This window comes from Protopterus annectens, chromosome 3.part1 (genome assembly GCF_019279795.1).
Source record: "Protopterus annectens isolate FY-2018-M chromosome 3.part1, PAN1.0, whole genome shotgun sequence".
NCBI lineage: Eukaryota > Metazoa > Chordata > Ceratodontiformes > Protopteridae > Protopterus > Protopterus annectens.
In genome coordinates this window covers 1708392443-1708411427 of record NC_056732.1, presented here as the reverse complement: position 1 = coordinate 1708411427, position 18985 = coordinate 1708392443, and the positions used below count along the sequence as shown (strand labels likewise).

At 43.6% G+C, this 18985-nt stretch overlaps 1 protein-coding gene across 1 annotated transcript in view; it reads left to right on the top strand.

Annotated features, from left to right (window-relative positions):
• Positions 1-18985, top strand: part of ADCK5 (aarF domain containing kinase 5) — a 1011483-nt gene that overhangs the window by 965087 nt on the left and 27411 nt on the right. Inside the window, exon 14 of the mRNA XM_044067719.1 lies at positions 16002-16118. Coding sequence (XP_043923654.1) covers positions 16002-16118 — 117 coding nt within the window. The remainder of the gene's footprint in view (positions 1-16001; positions 16119-18985) is intronic.

Below are 18985 nucleotides of genomic sequence, written 5' to 3'. Positions count from 1 at the left end.
CTGTTGATGCCTTTGTGGTGGTGGCAACCACCAAAAAGGAAATGTTTGAGACTTCCTTGTCTATTCATCCTCCTAACAGAGAATCTAGGATCATGGATAGATATGGGAAACGCATGTTCAGTTAAGTGACTTTCTCACTCAGATCACTGAACTACTTGACACATTTTACCAGACTGCAGAGAGATCTCCTTAAGGAGTTGGGAGATACTCTTCAGGGTGCTGTAGCTATGAATGTATCCAACAAAATTGCCAGTCAGCCCTCTACCCTCAATTCGATAGTCAACTCGTCCATGCGTCTCATATCTTACGCAGCTGATGGTTCGAGTAGAGCTGCAGGTACAGAATTGTTCTTCGTAGGCATGCCTGGATGCGACTCTGTTCCTTCTCGGAACCCTTCAAGTCCTCCTTTATGAATAACCCATTTGACGGCTCATCTTTGTTTGGGCCAAAGGTGAAGGAGACTTTGACCAGGTGTGAGCAAGAGGGAAAGACTCTGTCTGCCGTCGGAGTCCATTTTTCCACCCTCACTCGACCCTTTCCTAAAGGTCAGAGGGGAGGAAAGATGTGGGTCCGGAAAGGCCAAGGAGCCTTTCGAGACACATGTGGAGAGTCCCCCTCCAGAGGCAGAGGAGGGGGTTTCAATGGAAGATGCCGCCCTTGTGGCAGAGGAGGTCCACAACACCAGGGTGACAGAAATCACTTCTCTGGTCAGTCCTACCAGCGCTCCTGAAGGGAGGCCCAGTTGTCCTACTCTGGAGGCAGTCGGGGGTTGCTTATCGTTGTACCTAGAAGCTTGGCTAAAGATAACAAATGACATTTGGGTACAAAGTATCATTTCCATAGGGTATTTCATACCGTTCTCCACCCAGACCCTTCCAATCAAAAAAATCCTGGACGTTCCACCCAGTCACATCCAAAAAGCAGCAATAGAGGTATGCCGATTGTTAGAAAAAGAGTCATCCAGCCAGTCCCGGCAGACCAAACAGGATTCGGAACTTACTCAAGATTCTTTTTGGTTCCAAAGAAAACAGGAGACTGGAGACCCATTTTGGATCTCAGCAGACTCAACCAATTTGTGAGAAAAGAGAAGTTCTGAATGGTCACGCTACAGTCCATACTCCCGTTTCTAGGGAAGGACAATTCGATGTGCTCGATCGATCTCAAGTACTACCACATAAAGATGGCCAGGCTATCCAGAGATCACCTGCATTTCCGGCTGGGAGACCATCATTATCAAGTCCAAGCTCTGCCCTTTGGTCTCACTACAGCCCCCAGAGTGTTCACCAAGTGCATGGCAGTAGTCACGGCTCACCTGTGTCTTTCTAAGATTCCAGGTATTTCCATATTTGGACGATTGGCTCCTTACCTCCACCACCAGGCATCAACTTCAAGTGAGAGAGGCTACTCTGACACACTGTGATTGGCTAGGCATTACAGTCAACTTCGAAAAGTCTGCCTTGTTGCCATCACAGCATATCATTTTTATAGGGACAGAATTAGACACATCAATCACCACTCTTCATCTTCCACTAGAAAGGATTTGTATTCTTCTCCAACACATCATGTCCCTGATATCAACGAACAGAGCACCAGCTGCAGAGGTATTGAAAGTTGTAGGATTGATGGCAGCAACAATTTTAGCAATCCCGTTAGCAAGGATGCATATGAGAATCCTTCAATGGCTTCTATTCACGCAATGGTCTTACCAAGAACTTCCAATGAGTCAAATGATCCTGATAACGAATTCCTGCAAGAAGGATTTTCAGTGGTGGTTGACGTCTCTTCATGTCACAATAGGACGTTCCTTCATGTTCCCCTCTCCAGTTGCCACACTGTGACCACAGACGCTTCCCTGATGGGGGGGGGGGGTTAGGGAAAGACTGCCCAAGGCACATGGACAGATCAAGAATCACAATTGCATATCAATGTCCTGGAGATGAGAGCAGTACTTCTAGCGTTGCAGTACTTTCAGGACTCTCTTCCTCTAGGGACAATTGCAATACAGACAGACAACATGTCAGTGGTCTGGTACCTAAACAAGCAAGGTGGGACCAAGTCTTATCCCCTTTGCCGGGAAGCCCTCAGAGTATGGCAGTGGGCAGTGTCATCCCAGCGCTTTCTGTTAGCAATGCACATCCAGGGCAAATCCAACGTCATAACGGACAGACTGAGCAGGACAATTTTATTGTCCCATGAATGGTCCCTCAAAGAAGAGATTGTGGACAAGATCTTCTGCAAATGTGGCCAGCCTTCCTGCGACCTGTTTGCCTGTCATATCAACAACAAATGCAGAAGCTATTTTGCCCTGATTCCCATGCCAGATCACTCCCCGAGGGATGTTCTTGTCCACGATTGGCCCCCGTGTCTCCTCTATGCATTTCCACCAATTCTCCTGATACCCCCCGAGGGATGCTCTTGTCCACGATTGATCCCTGGGTCTCCTCTACACCTTTCCACCAATTCCCTTGATACCCAAATTCTTACAGAAAGCAAAGTCGCTGGGATGAATGATCATCCTTATAGCCCCTCATTGGCCTCAGCAGATTTGGTTTCCGTTTCTTTACCATCACATTCTGGAAGACCCATGGATCCTGGACCCAGTTCCAGACTTGTTGACACATCTGTCAGGGGATCTTCATCCATCCTTGTAGACACTGAAGCTAACCGCTTGGCTGCTCCAATTCCCTGCATAGCCAGGCTTTATAATCTTTCCCGTGATACTAGTCAAATTTTGTTGGCTTCTCATAAACCTTCCACTAGAAAATTGTATCGCAGTAAGTGGAAGAGATTTTCCATTTGGGCTTTTCCCACAACATTGACCCTTACCAAGTGCCATTGTCTTCTATTTTACAATTCTTGACAGAAATCTTCAACAAAGGAGCAGCGGCTGCTACGGTGTGAGTGCAATTAGCTGCTATATCTAATTTCCATCTAGAAATCGATGGTTTGAATATTATGGCTCACCAATTGTCTAAGGCTTTTCTAAAAGGTTCTTTTCACATGAGGCCTCCAGTGAAGACACTTTACTCTCCCTGGAATTTGAGTTTTATGTTATCTCGCATCATTCTTCCTCCTTTTGAGCCTGCATCATCTTGTGAACTAAAGTTTCTATTGTGGAAAACTATCTTCCTAGTAGTCATCACTTCAACCCGCAGAGTGTCAGAGCTCCAAGCCCTATCCATCAAGCCCCCTTATATGGTGTTCCATGCTGATAGAGTATCTCTCAGGACAAATCCATCCTTTTTGCCTAATGTATGTTCTGAGATTAACATTAATTAAATCATTGAGTTGCCCATTTTCTTCCCTAATCACACCAACAAATTGGAATATATGTTGCACAAACTCGATGCTCATAGACAACTTAGATTTTATTTGGACAGAACAAAAGACATTAGGAAATCAGATCAGCGCTTTGTGTCTTTTTCTGAGGCCAGGAAAGGTAAACCAGTTACCAAAACAACCCTGTCTAAGTGGCTGTCGGATTGTATCACCTACACATATTCTTGTCATAACATGCCCTTGTCTAGTAAGGTGAAGGCTCATTCAACCAGAGCAGTTTCTACCTCTTCAGCCTTTCAAGCCAATTTACCTTTGGACAACATCTGTGCAGCAGCCACATGGTCTAAACCTCACACTTTTATAACTCATTACAAAGTGGATAAGGCCTCCAGGGACAGGGCTTCATTTGGTTCTATGGTTCTAAACAGTGTACTTCTGTGAGCCACCCAAGGTCAGGGTGCTAGGGACGCTACCCATCAGTGAAGCATGAATGGCGAGATTGAACAACTTCATATAAAGAAGTTATGTACTCACCATAACGTTCCATGTGAGTTGTTCCATCTCGCCTTCATTCTCACGTCCCTCCCTCCTTCCCCCTCCTGGCTGGCAGTTGACCTGGAGGCTGTCCTCATCCCGGTTTTTTAGTGTGTGTACATTCCTAGGCAGAATAATTATTGTACTTCTATAAGGTACGCAGCAAACAAGATCTGAGGTAATTCCGGCAGTGCATTTTGGGATAAGGGGTTGGGCCTCAAGCTACTGGAGAACTTTGAGCTTGCTAGTCGGCCGTGTTGGAGCCGAGGATTGGCTCCAAACTCATCATGGAAGAATGAAAGCGAGATGGAACAACTCACATGGAACGTTATGGTCTGTACATAACTTCTTTATTACAAGAGCTTATGCATTCTGCAAGCCAAGTTAATACACACACCTTGCAATGTGGCCTTTGACGCCCTAGAAGCATCTTGCAGGGCAGCAGTCACTGGTTCTGTCCTTAAGGCATGCTTGGCTTAAGGAACAGACCTTGCCAGACCATGTTAAATCAAAATGATTGCACGCTCCATTGAACAAAGACTATTTGTTTGGCACCAAGGCAGAAGAGGTGTTAAAAAAGATTGAAGAAAAAGCTAAATCTATGCAGACAGTTAAAGACTTTTTACAGGTCCAGCCTCTGAGGTTCAGAAGGCATTGCCCATCCAAGCACTGGTCCTTTCCGGCCCCCTCCAGGCCAGCTCAGCCCAGACCCAAGGGAAATAGAACCCCCAGGCAGCAGTCCCAGGGAATGCAGAGATCTAAGCAATGGAGTTACTCCTCTTCAAAAACAGGGAGTGCTAAGCCACCCCCTTATGGTAAGAACTCACAATGACTTCACACCTCCACCCCTTACCTCTGCCCACCTGCTTGTGCCCCTAGGAGGAAAACTCTCCTTCCATGCAAACAACTGGGCCTCTATTACCAATGACCAATGGGTCCTCAACATAGTGTCCCAGGGATACAAATTTTTTTCCACACTCTGCCAACTCCAAAAGGGTCCCCAGATCTTCCTCCAAACCAGTGGGCAGAGGCCAAAAAGCAAGTCCATTCCCTGCTCTCCATGAGGGCAATTCAGCATGTTCCTGCAGACCAGATAGGTTAAGGTTTCTATTACAGACTTTTCCTGGTACCCAGAAAAGAGGGCACCTGGCACCCAATCCTAGATCTATCCATTCTAAACACCTTTCTGATGATACCAAAATTCAAAATGCTCACCCTCCAGCAGCTTCTTCCTATGCTTTCCAAGGATGCTTGGTTAGCCACCCTAGACCTAAGAGGCCTACCAACACATCCCAATCAGGGATTCTTGCAGGAAATGTCTACGGTTCAGGGCAGGATCTTTGCACTTTCATTTCTCTGCACTTTCCTTTGGCTTATCCACTGCTCCCAGAGTTTTCAAAAAATGCCTGGCTCCAGCCATTGCTTTTTGCAGACAAAGAAATATTCAAATTTACCCTTACTTAGACAATTGCCTGATTCAGGAAGACAGTTAGGAAAAGCTTACCTTTGTAAAGGATCTACTGACCTCCCTTAGGTATACTATCAACGAAAAGAAATCAAAGCTAGTCCCCACACAAAAAGTTGTATTCCTGAGAGCAAGCCTGGACACAGCATCCCAGATGCCATTCCTTACTCCAGAAAAACAAGCCTACCTGACAGGCTACTTCTCTCAGCTAGCCACCAGAACCCAGTTATCCACAAGGAAAATCCTGCAAGCTCTAGGGTTCATGGCCTCCTGCATTCTACTCACTCCATATGCCAGACTGCATATGAGGAAACTACAGTAGTACCTAAAAAGCCTTTGGTGTCAACACTCTCAAGACCTGGAAACTGTCATACCAATGATACCTTGTCTAAGGAAAGATTTTCTTTAGTGAGCAGCAGCATGCAAACACAACAAGGGACTTCCTTTCTCACAACCCCATGCCACCCAGACCCTCACCACAGAAGCATCAGACTATGCTTGGGGAGCACACTTGGACGGCAGCTGCATTCAGGGCCATTGGAGCCCAAATCAAATACATCTGCACATCAACCAAAAAGAGTTGCTAGCTGTTTAGCATGCCCTGACAGCTTTCAGACCCCTACTCTCCCTGGGGCTTCTACTGATCAAAACAGACAACACCACAGTAATGTGGTATATCAATAAGCAGGGAGGGACTCACTCTTATCCTCTCTGCAGGCTTGCCATGACCCTTTGGCACACGGCCTCAGCTATGCAGATTCACTTGCTAGCATAATTCCTGCCAGGCTCCCTAAACTCTCTGGCAGACAAATTAAGCAGAAACCTGCTAGACCCACACGAGTGGCAGCTAGACCACAGAACCTTCACCCTTGTAACCCAGAAATGGGGCACCCTGAGGGTGGACCTCTTTGCCTCCCACTCCAGTCATCAGCTCATCAATTTCTGCACCAGGGAACCTCACAGCAAGACCTGGAAAATGGATGCTTTGTCCTTCCAGTGGGTAAACTTCTCGGTCTATGCATTTCCCCCTCTACCACTCATTTCAAGGGTACTGCTCAAAATAAGGGAGGAAAAACCCAGGGCAGTCCTGATTGCCCCAGACTGGCCATGCCAGCACTGGTACCCACTGCTGCCTGTTACCCCTGTCACCCCTGCCACCATGGCACCTACCTCAGATCCCAACACTCCTGACCCAAAAGGATGGAGAATTCATGCATCCCCAATTGCAGACCCTCAACCTGGCAGCCTGGCTTATTCCCTGACCTCTCCTCAAGCTGCCAGTCTAAGCAAACAAGTCCTAGATGTTATACATTCATAGGTAAGTACTAGGCTATTGACCCTAGGGCATAATTAAGCCTAGCCAAAATGTTTCGGCTTTCGCTTCCCATGGGGTTTAGTTACCTGTGCCTCTCTCGAGCAGGGCCACAGACGTTATTCCTGGGGTGAATTTCCTGTTTCCCATCCACTCATCAAGATTTCTTTTGAAGAGCGGTAGTGAGGGGCTCTGCCTCACATATATGGGGACCCTATTCCAGAGCAAGGGGAGTCTCTGGGACACAAATCTGTCCCTCCAACAAGTCCTGTTTATTGTTGCTGTCAGGTTAATGTCCCGTGAGCGTGTAACTCTGGTGGATTGGGTTTTCCTTAGGTGGAGCATTTCCAGCAATTCGGGGTTTGCCATAGCCTTGTATGTTAGGCATAGGTCACCTCTGAGTAATTGGTACGTGACCGAGTATAGTTTGAGTTTTTTTAAACTCGTGGCATAGGGCATGTGTTTAAGGCCCATTATCCTCTTTGTGAGGTACTTTTGAGGCCTCTCCAGTTGTTGCAAGATGTCTTGTAAGGTACATCCCGAATGGGGCATTGTATTCAATTACGGGTCTAATGAGTGATGAGTAGAGGGGGACAATAACTTCCTTATTCCTAGATGCAAACCCCTTTGTGATAAGATGAGCCATGTAGAAGGATTTTCTAACTACTTTAGTGATGTGGTTGTCGAAGGAGAGGTTACTATCCACCTGTGTCCCTAGGTCTCTTATCACACCCTTTGTGATAAGTGGGCTGCCACCTATGTTGTAATTCATTTGTACTTATTTTTTCCCAAAAGGTATGACAATGCACTTTTTGGCATTTAACTTGAGGCCATGATGTTAGCACCACATATCTGTAGCAGTGAGACCCCTCTGAAGGATGTCTACGTCAGTTGGAGTCTCAATTATGGCACCTAGTTTGCAGTCATCTGCAAACTTTGTTAGCCGTAATCCCTCCATATTTGCTTGTACCTCAGAGAAGTAGATGTTGAACAGGAGGGATCCCAATACTGAGCCCTGTGGTACTCCAGTAGTCACAGGTTTGGAGTCTGATCTAGCGTTCCCTATTCTCACCGAATGGGTTCTATCAGTGAGCCAGTTGACAACCCATCTTGTTACGTAGGGGTTTATGTTTAGGTTAGTGAGTTTGTCTATAATTCCTGAGTGGGGAATGGTGTCGAAGGCCTTGGCAAGATCAAGGTATGCTGTGTGGACCACCTTCTCGTAATCTGTTGCCTCAGTGACCTTTTCAAAAAAGTCAACTAGTTTGAGGAGACATGACCATCCCTTTACGAACCCAAACTGGGTAGGGTCTAGAGTTTGTAGGTTCCTGATGTCTTTGTTTGAGTTCCATGATGATGCGCTCTCCATGACCTTACAGACTAGGCTCGTCAGGCTGATGGGGTGGTAGTTCCCGGGGTCAGTGGTGGCACCTCCTTTGTGGAGTGGGATGACTGTTGCCGTGCGGCACTCTGTGGGCGCCTGAGGTGAGGCTGTTGTTAAACATGGTATTAAGGTGCGGGATTAATTAATTTTGGAGTTCATGTATCATGCAGCCTGGGATGCTGTCAGGTGCCATGGATGCTGTGTTTTTTGCTTTGGAGAGTGCTGTTTTCACATGGGTGTCTGTGATTTCAGGGGCAGCACAATAGTCTGGTATGGATATGGGCCCTCTAGGTGGTGAGGGTGGGGTAAAGTTTATACTGAAGCTATCTGCCAATATATTGGCGGTATCAAGTTGGTTCCATGACTTTTGAACCATTATGCTGTAGCTCAGAGCAGATCTGAGTGTCGCAGTTTGGGTTCTTGACATAGCTAAAGAATGCCTTGTGGTTGTCTTTGGTGTTGCAATTTTGTCTTTCAAAGTTCGCCTTAGAGGTTTTGATGAGGGTTCTTAGCTTTTTGCTAAGGTTGGTCAGGGATCCCTTCCATTCCTGGGTTTTTAATCTTTTTTGTGATAATTTCTTCCTTCTATTATAGAGCTTATTTATGTCCGGGGTCCACCAGACTGGTTTTCTCTTTTTGGAGGAATGGGAGAACATGATCCATGCACTCGTGTAAGTGCTTGTAGAGTGCTTTTGTATAGGATACAGCAATTTTCATATATATTTATATTCTGCGTGGGAGTAACAGAATTTGCCAGCTCTGTCTTGAGTAGCATAAAGTTTGCTTTGGAGAAGTTTTTACCGTGGTTTCCCTAGGAGAGGGTGAGGGTGGTATGTGGATATCTAGGATGATGAGTTTATGGTCTGATCTGGCCAATGAAGGAATTTACCACAGGTGTGGAGCATTTATCCCCCATGTTGGTGATAACCAGGTCCAGTATATTGTTACCTCTCATGGGGGTGCTAATAAGCTGGTCCAGGGCATTTGAGTTTATATATTCGAGGAAGCGCTGAGCAAAGGTATTAGTGCTTCCTTAGTTTCCACAGTTAATGTGTGGGTAATTGAAATCACCCAGTATAAGGGTGTTCGGTTGGATCTTTATGTTTTCCAGTATCTCAAGGAACAAGGAGTGGGTGTCTTGGGTCAGGGATGGTGATCTGTAGCAAGCTACTATCTGAATTGCAGTTTTGCCCATTGTAAGTTGCACTTGGATGATCTCCGAGGCATCATACTTTGCAACCAGTCTGGAGGTGTGATTATCCTTGATGAATATGGATACGCCTCCTGCCTTTGTATTTCACTCCGGGTTTTGTGGCTGAAATTTGTGATATGAGTTGTACAGCCTGGCATCACTGGGGTGCTCTCTTGAGCCTTGAACCAGGTCTCCGTTACTGCAAAAATATTGATGCTCTCCATATTGAGGAGTGCCTCGAGAGAGTGCATTTTGAGGTTTAAACTCTTAGCATTGAGCAGCATGACCCTCAGTTTTTTGTCGCTGGTACTTGTTACGTTGGTGGATTTGTCTTTTGAGCCTTGCCTAGAAAAGGCACTATGGGGGTGGCAAGAGCCTTTGACAGTATCCTGAATCCCAGGAGTGACAGGTGCAAGCCATCTCTGGCGAAGCATCGAGGCTTGTCAAGCATGTCACCCAGGCAGACAGACACTGGATCCCCTTTGAATGACACCAGAAACTTAGCCAATTGTTGAAATGTATAATTTTTTTCCTTGTACTGAGGTATCATTCTTGGTGAGGGTAAGATGCCACTCAGGACTAGGGTTGTACCTGCCTTGGTTACATGATCAGCAAGCTCTTCTATGTCTCTTTTCATGTAGTCCAGGGAGGTATGTCTCAGGTCATTCACACCAACATGGACAATGACAGAGTCGTATTTGTACTTGTCATGGAGTGACCTGAGTGTGTGGGTAATGTGGCGGATTCTGGCACCCGACAAGCAGCTGATGGTGACCTTCTCTTTGTTCAGCCTGGTGAGAGGGACATCTGTGTGCCTGACTATGGAGTCACCTATTACAAGTGTATTAGGTATGGTGTTTTGCCTTAAGGGCTGTGGTTGTCTGGCACACTGGTTTTGGAGGTTATGTGTTGATTTCAGTGTGTTAGTGGGTGTAGGTTGCTTGCATGTCTGCTTTTGAGGTCTCCGCTGTTTTTGCAGATTTTTATTTAGAGCCTCCGAATATGTCCTTGTGTATTTATGTGTGAGGTTTGCAGTTGCATGTTTGGTGGGTCTATGTGCAATGAGTGGGGTGTTGCAGGTTGGTACCTTCTCCTCCTGACTGTCAACTCCAGTCATGGCTGGAGAGAGCTTTGCCTCAAGTTTGGCTATGTAAGTGGATCTCTCTCAGATTTTGGTGTTGTTTGGTAGGAGGAGAGGGTTGTCTGTGTACATGAGGCAGTTGCGACATTGCCTCAGGATGCCCATATCCATCAGGTGAACAAGAGAATACCCTGGGAGCTGGCTCATGCCTAAGAGAGTTTCAGAACTTATTCTTATTTACCTGGTGGGGAGAGTAGTTTGGCTGTTCCCTACAAAAACTGTAGGGGATCGAGTACTATAGGTTGTTTGTGATTCTTTCTCTTTTTGGATCAAGTGCTAGTCCGAAAGCGCTGATTTGAGTGCTAAATCTGGAAGAACTGGCTAGTGCTAAGGGAAAATCTGAAGAGCAGACTCAAAGGAGCCGGGAATAGTTTAACCCTAGCTAACCGCCACTGTGCTATGAAAGAATAAAGAGATAAAAATTAGCCCAACATGGCCAATAAAACTACAGTTTCTGGGCAGAAACCACTCCTCCAAGGACAAGTAGGCTGTTCAGAGCTCCCCACTCTCACTGCTGAACAAAAACTTCCTTTTTGCCCAAGTAAGGTCTGGCCAACACAGAAGCTTAAACACAGTCCAGGTATGAGCAAGTATCTGAAACGGGACTTTTCTAGCTTAGTAAGGCAGGAAAATAGCAAGATTTGTTTGTTTTTTTGAGGACAGATGCCCCAGTACTTGAAAAGCCTATGCTGACAAGCAGAAAAGGCTTTGCACCTGGATCCAGGCTAAGGGTGCCAAAACAGCACAGCCCTCCCTACCTCTCATCCTGGATTACCTAGCAGACCTACTGCACAAGGGTCTATCCTTCTCTTCTATTAAAATTCATGCCTCTTCCATATCTGCTCATTACAACACAGAGCCACCTCTCTTCTCACACCCTCTCATCAAACAGTTCCTAAGAGAGGCTAACAACTTAAGACCACCCAGAAGAGCTCCTACCCCCAGCTTGGGACCTTATCTTTGTATTGGAAAAGTGCACCCTACCCCCTTTTGAACCTGCAGCTTCAGCAGAGTTAAAATTCCTCTCTTGGAAAACAGTTTTGCTTTTGGCCATCACTTCAGCTAAAAGAGTTTTGGAGCTACAAGCACTCATGGCTGTAGAGCCCATCATCATTTTCCATGCTGACAGGGTTTCCCTCAGGACTAACCCATCCTTCATGCCTAAAGTGGTGTCCAGTGTGGCTCTAAACCAATCCATTAATTTGCCGACCTTTTTCCCTAATTCACAAAACAAAGGGGAAAGGATTCTGCACTCCCTAGATGTGCACAGACAGCTCAAATTGTATCTGGATAAGACTAAATCTTTTAGAAAAACTGACTAATTGCTAGTCAGCTTCACTGCAGGGGCAGAGGGCAAGGCCATATCCAAACAATATCCAAATGAATAGCACACTGCATCCATTTCTGCTACAAACAGCACAGGAAACCACCCCCAAAGGGGGTCAGAATGCATTCCACCAGGGCAGCCTCCACCTCTGCAACTTTTCTCAGAGGGGTCCCCACCAGAGACATCCTGGAGGCTGCAACATGGACTTCTGTTCATACCTTCACTAAGCATTACCACCTGCCTATCTTCTCCAAATCCAGGGCAAGCTTTGCCACTGCAATCTTGCATAGCATCCTAGCCAGCCCCTAGTCTTCTTGACTGCCTCCACCCATTCTTCAGCTTTGGGAATCAACCCAAATGTGATGACTGCAACAATGAAACATGAAAAACGTAGTACAGTTGTGTACACTTACCATAAATGTAGATTGTAGTGTTTGAGTGTATTTACTGTTGCAGTCCTGGTTTCCCACCCTCCATCCCCCTTCTCTCTCTCTCTCTTCCACTCTACAGGGAATTTTTAGTATTTACTTTCTACTGGTGGTGGTCTTCCACCATTACGTAGCTCCCTATTTGGGGGCTCCTGACAGTTGGGGCAAGAACAGCTGATGTAATGGTGTCGGCTGCCTGATGTTATACCACTGACAACCTGACATCAGTCCTGGAGCAACAGCAAATGACACAGAAATACTAAGCCTCTGGTATTCTGGTCGGCTGAGGGCTACTCCTGGCAGGATAACCCAAGTGTGATGACTGCAGCAGTGAATACACTCGAGCATCTACATTTATGTTGTGTACACAACTGTACTTTCCCACAATTCCCATTTTTTCCTATGTAGTTTGCTCCTACCCTTTTTCTAAAGATCTGAATTCCAGTTTTTATCTCTGTTGCTATATTCACTACTTCTAATATAGTTGGTTTAGATTTTGATTTTCATTTTCTAGCAATTGCTTTTTTAGCAACCCCCATAATTAGACACAGAAAGGCCTTATCATGTCCAGGCAATTACGATTCTGTATCATATCTCAAAAAAATCATCTCCCTCGTCACACCAATCCACCCACCCATCATCTCCAACAGTGTATCTCGGAGGGAATCCTTAAAGTCTGCCAACCCACCGCACTCCCAGAAAATATATTCCCAATTACCTCTTTCTTCCCCATCAGACCACCAACATTTGGTGTCTACCTGAGGAAAAATTCTCTGGAGTCTGCTTAGGGTATAAAAATATCTATGTAAACATTTCCAAGCAAAAATCCTAAATCTTCTAGATTTTGTTGCATATTTGGGAGACATACATATCTCCTCCCATTGTTTCTTTGTGAATTGCTTATCCAATCTCTCTTCCCAATCCTTTCTAACCTCCTCTGATTGATTCCTATATTTATCATGCAATATTTTATATGCTTTAATAATTATTCATTTTTTAATGGCAGCTTCTGTTCTAGATTCTATTAAAAACTCTACCAGTGCTGGTCTTTCATTCAGGACCCACCTATTTATTTCTCTTTGCCTATGCTCTGCTTTCCTTGTCAAGGATTGATACCATTCTCTAACCTGCAGTCCAAATAAATTCTTGACCTTTTCTCATTCTATTACCTTTCCTGTCTAGTTATTTTCTCCCAATACCTTGGTCTCTTTGCCAGTTTTCTCCAATAAATTCTTCTTGCCTATTGTCTGTATCCCTAATTGCAGTCATCCCTATTGGCAGAATCTCCTTTCTCAATTCCTGTGTTGGCTTAGTTCTTAGAATACTTTCTGCTCCTTTGTGGATGTAATATTTTGTATAATTATTGTTTTCCTTAAAGGCCTGCATCCAAATTCCTAGTATCTCCATATTTCTTGAGCTTCCCCCCCCCCGTTTCAACATCATCCCTTTGCATTTTGAATTATAGTTTTCTGCTTATGCCGTGTATAGGAGCTTTAACTGTGTAGCTTTGAAATACCGAAGGTTCAATTTGTGATCCACTTCCCTTTAACATGTTCATTAATGACCTTTGTACCTTTTTTTAGGCAAGCATCACTCATATAGTATAGGCTGACGATTCACAACTAATATGCTCATCTGACACTCTTGCACATCTTGAAATCACATAAGAAGCCTTCATCTCTGTTGAAAACTGACTACACAATGCACATTTATTATTCAACTCCCCAAAAAAACAAGACTACTCCTTTTGTTCCCTAAAACACACCTGAAGGACAGATTCAGCTTTAAAGTCTTCTCATTTAACAATACAGAGATACAAGTTGTATCTCGTACAAAACTGGTGTGACAATTGATGACAATCTCAGATTTGAACTCCACATTCAAAATAATATAAAACATATCTCACCAGAAACTTGGCATGCTTTATAGACATAAAAATGTTCTTACTAACTCTGCTAAAACCACCCTAGCAACCACTTACCTCCTTTCTTTACTATATATGGTGCCACTATCCTTACCAACTTGCAGGGATCTGTTTAAACTAGACTTGAAATATGCTACAACAAAGTTGCTAAATTTGCTGCAAATAAACAGTATTGTACACATCAGTGCAAGGCCTTTAAAAGTTTGAACTGCCTTGAACTATCCCACTGCCTGGACTTTGTGCAACTGACTACTGTCCAAAACATCATTTATAAACCCCAAACCTGTCCTGCACTAAGCTGTATTCTTACTTCTTATGATCCAAGCAGACCCCCTTCGTTCTAATGGTAAACAACTTCTCACCATCTATAAACCTGAAAAAGTAATTGCAAAATAGCCTTTACTGCTACTCTGTTACCAAAAAATTGAATTATATTCCAAAGGCTATTAGAACTGTAACCTGCCATCCTTAGTTCATGCATTTTCTGAAGGACCACCTAGCAAACTTATGGTTTTGTGCATTTTATACCCCCCCACTGAAAAATGAATCTCATCTGTTTTTCCAATTTCTCCACCACTATCTGTACAGATTCTCTACTCATTTCCACTTCCTCATCTTCACCTGGCTCTCCTACCCTCTCTAGCACTTTACATAACCTCTTCCTATCACCTCCTCCCCATTTGTACCAGTCTGTCCTAATCTCTGCATCACTTTGTAGTTGCAGTTAAACTAAACATATGACTTTCGCTTATTACTATTATGAATTGCCAAAAGGATGCTCTCCAGAATCGCATGTAGTGTTTTACTTTTCTTTTTCTCATTGTTCTCTTTGTAACACATTTTTAGTATAGCTGTATGCCTTACAATATTGATTATTTTTGAAATGTATAATTTTCAACGGTTTCTTATGTAATGTGTTTGAAATGTTTTTTTTCTCTGTTAAATGGAGCTTTTGTCCTCAGGCCACCGCTGAAAATGGGCTCTTGTGAGCCAGTCAGACTTTCCGGTAAACAAACGTCAATAATTAAATCTTTCTGTGCTGTGGTCAGTGATTCTGTCCCTCGACAATCTTCACATTGTGTTTGGTGCCTGTTGTACTTACCATTTCGAAATGATAGTCATCATCTGGTGCTCAGAAGAAATGTTTGGGGGGGGGGGGGTTATTTGTTACACTACTTAGCTGATCTGGTAGCATGGTGATATATGCATACCACATTGAAAAAAAATGACATGTAAAGCTATGCAGATTTAGTTTGAGCTGGAAGAGCAAGCAGGAACATTGCTGTCAACAGAATGCCACTGACAAACCTAAAAAGATGTTTTCCTCCTATTTTCATATCATTTGCAGCAATAAACTGATACCGATTAAACACTGGGGTAGGTATTCCTTTAAAATGAGTGTTTCAGTACTGGATACTGCTGGTTGTGCATGCAGAAGGCACTCGGCAAAAGCATGGGTGGGGTCCACTTAACCTTGTTTTTCTTGAAAGTTTACAATGTAACAAGATGCTTTTCTCTTTTATGCTTACAAGTGGCTTACTAGACTACAGATATAATTCATTTTATGATTTGCACATGTGCTCAAACTTACAAGGGCAGACAAAGTTGTGAATGAGCATGCTTACTTATTTGAGGAGTCAAGGAAGCTGCCTTGTTCAGATGAGTACGGTTTTCTAATATACAAACCCTGCTGAGTGTGCTTGAAGGTAATTGCAATTTAAATCTAGATTTCCAATTTGCAGCTGTCTGGTGTACTTAAAAGCACTGTGCTACATCGCATTTATATAAAAAGTAAATGTATATTAACATGTTGTTGTGGTTTTCATTGAATGTTGTGGTGTCTTCTCAGAAACTTGTATTGTTGAGTGGAACAGAAATAGCTGTATATAAATGTTGTATGGTCAGAAAATATAATTTCAGAGCAGAATTAACTGTTTCCTGTCTCTTTCTGTATATAGAAACATCTGTCTTAATGTAAACATTGTCTTATCATTAAATAATATTATTTTTTGTAGCGCTGTAAGAGGCTGGAGCAGAATTCAGAGTGAGAAACTGAAGGGATTTCAGAGTATCAGCATTTTCCGTTGGCTGACAATTATGTGGGAAGGGATGCTGTTTGAAATTGCTTTGAGGTGAGTAAGAAGTAACTACACCGTAACTGAAATGGGAAATCTGGTGGTATGTGTGGGGTTTATTTGGAATAACTACCCAATAAAATGCACAAGTGACTTCAAATGTCAAGGTCACGCAGTAGGTGAAGTTGGCCTGATGGAATCAAACCCTGTACCACAAGAACTGTAACTCACAGCCTTAACTTTCTGTGCCAGCTGCCATGCTTTTATTTTATGGGAAACTTTTTAGACTTAGCCCAGAAGAACAAACTCAGAAAAAAGAAATTAAAATAAAATAATTTGTTTGAGAACATATTTACAACATGAGGAGAGTTAACATACATTGTTTGGGCTTAGTTGCACAGAACTAGAGACTTACATTGCTACAGGGTACATACAAATCATAAGAATAGGCAGGGATGCCCACTTCCCCCCTTCTCTTAGCATAACAATATATTTGAAACCATAGGCAGGATTTATTGTACAATCTAGGATATGAGGATATACATGAGAATCCGGCAAATGACGATGTTGTTTGTTGATGTTATTTTAATAATGATGACTGACTCAGGCAGGTTGGAATATTAATGATTCTGTGAATGTTAAGGGTATAAGGTTAATATGCAAGACAGAAGTAGTACTTATAAATATTTAATTTTGGACCACCCATAAATGCACACTTTCTTTGGATTGTTTTGAAAAACCATTTGAAATGCTGTTGTTATAAAGCCGTCAGTACCTATCTATTGTTGCTACTTGAATGCTTATAAATATGTGATGCATGGAATGCTATAATTATACTCCAAAGCATGGAAAAGACAAGCTTGTCAAGCACTTTTCTAATGTCAGAAACTGCATAATAAGTATTTGTTAGGTACCCTGAAGTGCTGTAAAGATTAGGTTTCCCACTAGGAATTAATACCCGACAGTGATGGCTGTCAAAGAACAGCAGAATACTTCACTCTGCCACACTTACAAAGCTGAGGCGGAATGAAGTATCTAACAGTATTTAAAGCCGTTCATATTTTCAGAGTAAAACTTGGTTTCTGCCTGCTGTCTGATATTACCATTTCACCAGTTTTCAAAGGTGTTACAAGCCAGTAAAGCATGTTTCCCTCTGCACTTTTTCTGTAATTAGTAGTACATGGAGCAGATAAAGCTCCATGCACTACAAAGAATTAGGATCAGATCTCACTGATCATAACCCTTATTATCATATGAATCCTGCAACTGTACATCCCCGCTCAAGGAGGGCTAGGCCAGTCAAGCCCGAGGTGACTTTACGAATCTCCAGCTCAATTACCAGTTACCATTTGAATGAAGATAGCATATCACACTGCTTTTTCTGGAGGTTGAGTCTGTACCGGAGGAGTGAGGGAAATGCTGAGTAATGAATCTGTCTTCATGTGAATGACAAAATTCACCTCTTGAGCTTTGCTGCTGAGATGAATTTCTTGGTATCCATGTCTCAGACACATATGTTGGTTATGATAGAGACACCGTTATAATCCTCTATGTTCAACTGTGATAAAAAATGGCCAGAATAAACTATTACAGGTAATTTACACAAATACACAGTAGTTCTCAAACACGGGCTAATTACTGTTTAACGTGATCACGACAGCAAGGTCAGCCATCAATTATAACCCCAGTGTTTACTGTGTACACCACACCTCAAGTGCTTGAGTTTGATAACAATAAACAATTATGAACACAGTGACTAGTGCATTTCAAAATTCTTTCCATACAAACTATTCCATACCACTATTCCATACCACTAAACTGTAGTGGTAGTCTATTGGCCGTTTTGGGCCAATTTCTAGCTCTTTCAAGTCCCCCTGTATAAAACCCGCTTTAGCGTGGCTTTACATGATTTTGTGCATAGCGCAGCATTGGGCAGCACCACTTAATTGGGTTTATACCATTCTCGGCTCCATAAAGTCTGCTCTTCACTTTTTCCCTTAGAAATGATCTAGTTCTCATAATAAACACCCTATTCCTACTCTAAAGCCTGGCACTTGCTCACTAAAGCAATTATATAAGTCAGCACTAAAAATTAAAAGCACTACACCCTCACAAACTCCCCTTGAGTACCTTGTTCCCCATTGGCCCCTTTTTTCAATTATAAAGGAATTCCCAATACTATTCTAGCATGTCCAAAGGTCAGTTGTCAATCTCCTCTCCGGTCCAGCTGGTGAATCTGGGAATCTTGAGGCAATGTTACAACTGCCTCATGTACACAGACAACCCCCTCCTCCTCCCAACAAATTCCAACATATGTGAGAGATGCAACCATATAGCCAAACTGGAGGCTAAGATCTCTCAACTCAGTACTGGTGTAACCAGTCAGGAGGAGAAGGAAACCACACTCACTACAATTCCAGTCTCACATAGACCTACCACAACAGCAAACCAAACACATAAACACACAAAAACATACTCGGAGGCTCTAAATAAAAATCTGCCTAAGCAGCAGAGACCTCCAAAGCAGACGCCCAAGCAACCACTACCCCAAAACAAAACACGTGCAACACATAGCTCACAAAGCTAGTGTGCCAAACAGTCACAGCTCTTAAGGCTAAACAACACACCTGATACACTTGTAATAGGTGACTCTATCGTCAGGCACACTGACGTCCCGCTCACCAGGCTGAACAAGGAGAAGGTCATGGTGAGCTGCCTGTCGGGCGCTAGGATCCGCCACATAACACAAGCACTCAGGTCACTCCAAGGCAAGTACAAATATGACTCGGTCATTGTCCATGCTGGTGTGAATGACTTGAGATGTACCTCCCTGGACTACATGAAAAGAGACATAGAGGAGCTCTCTGAGCATGTAGCCCAGGCCGGTATGACCCTGACCTTGAGTAGCATCTTACCCTCACCAA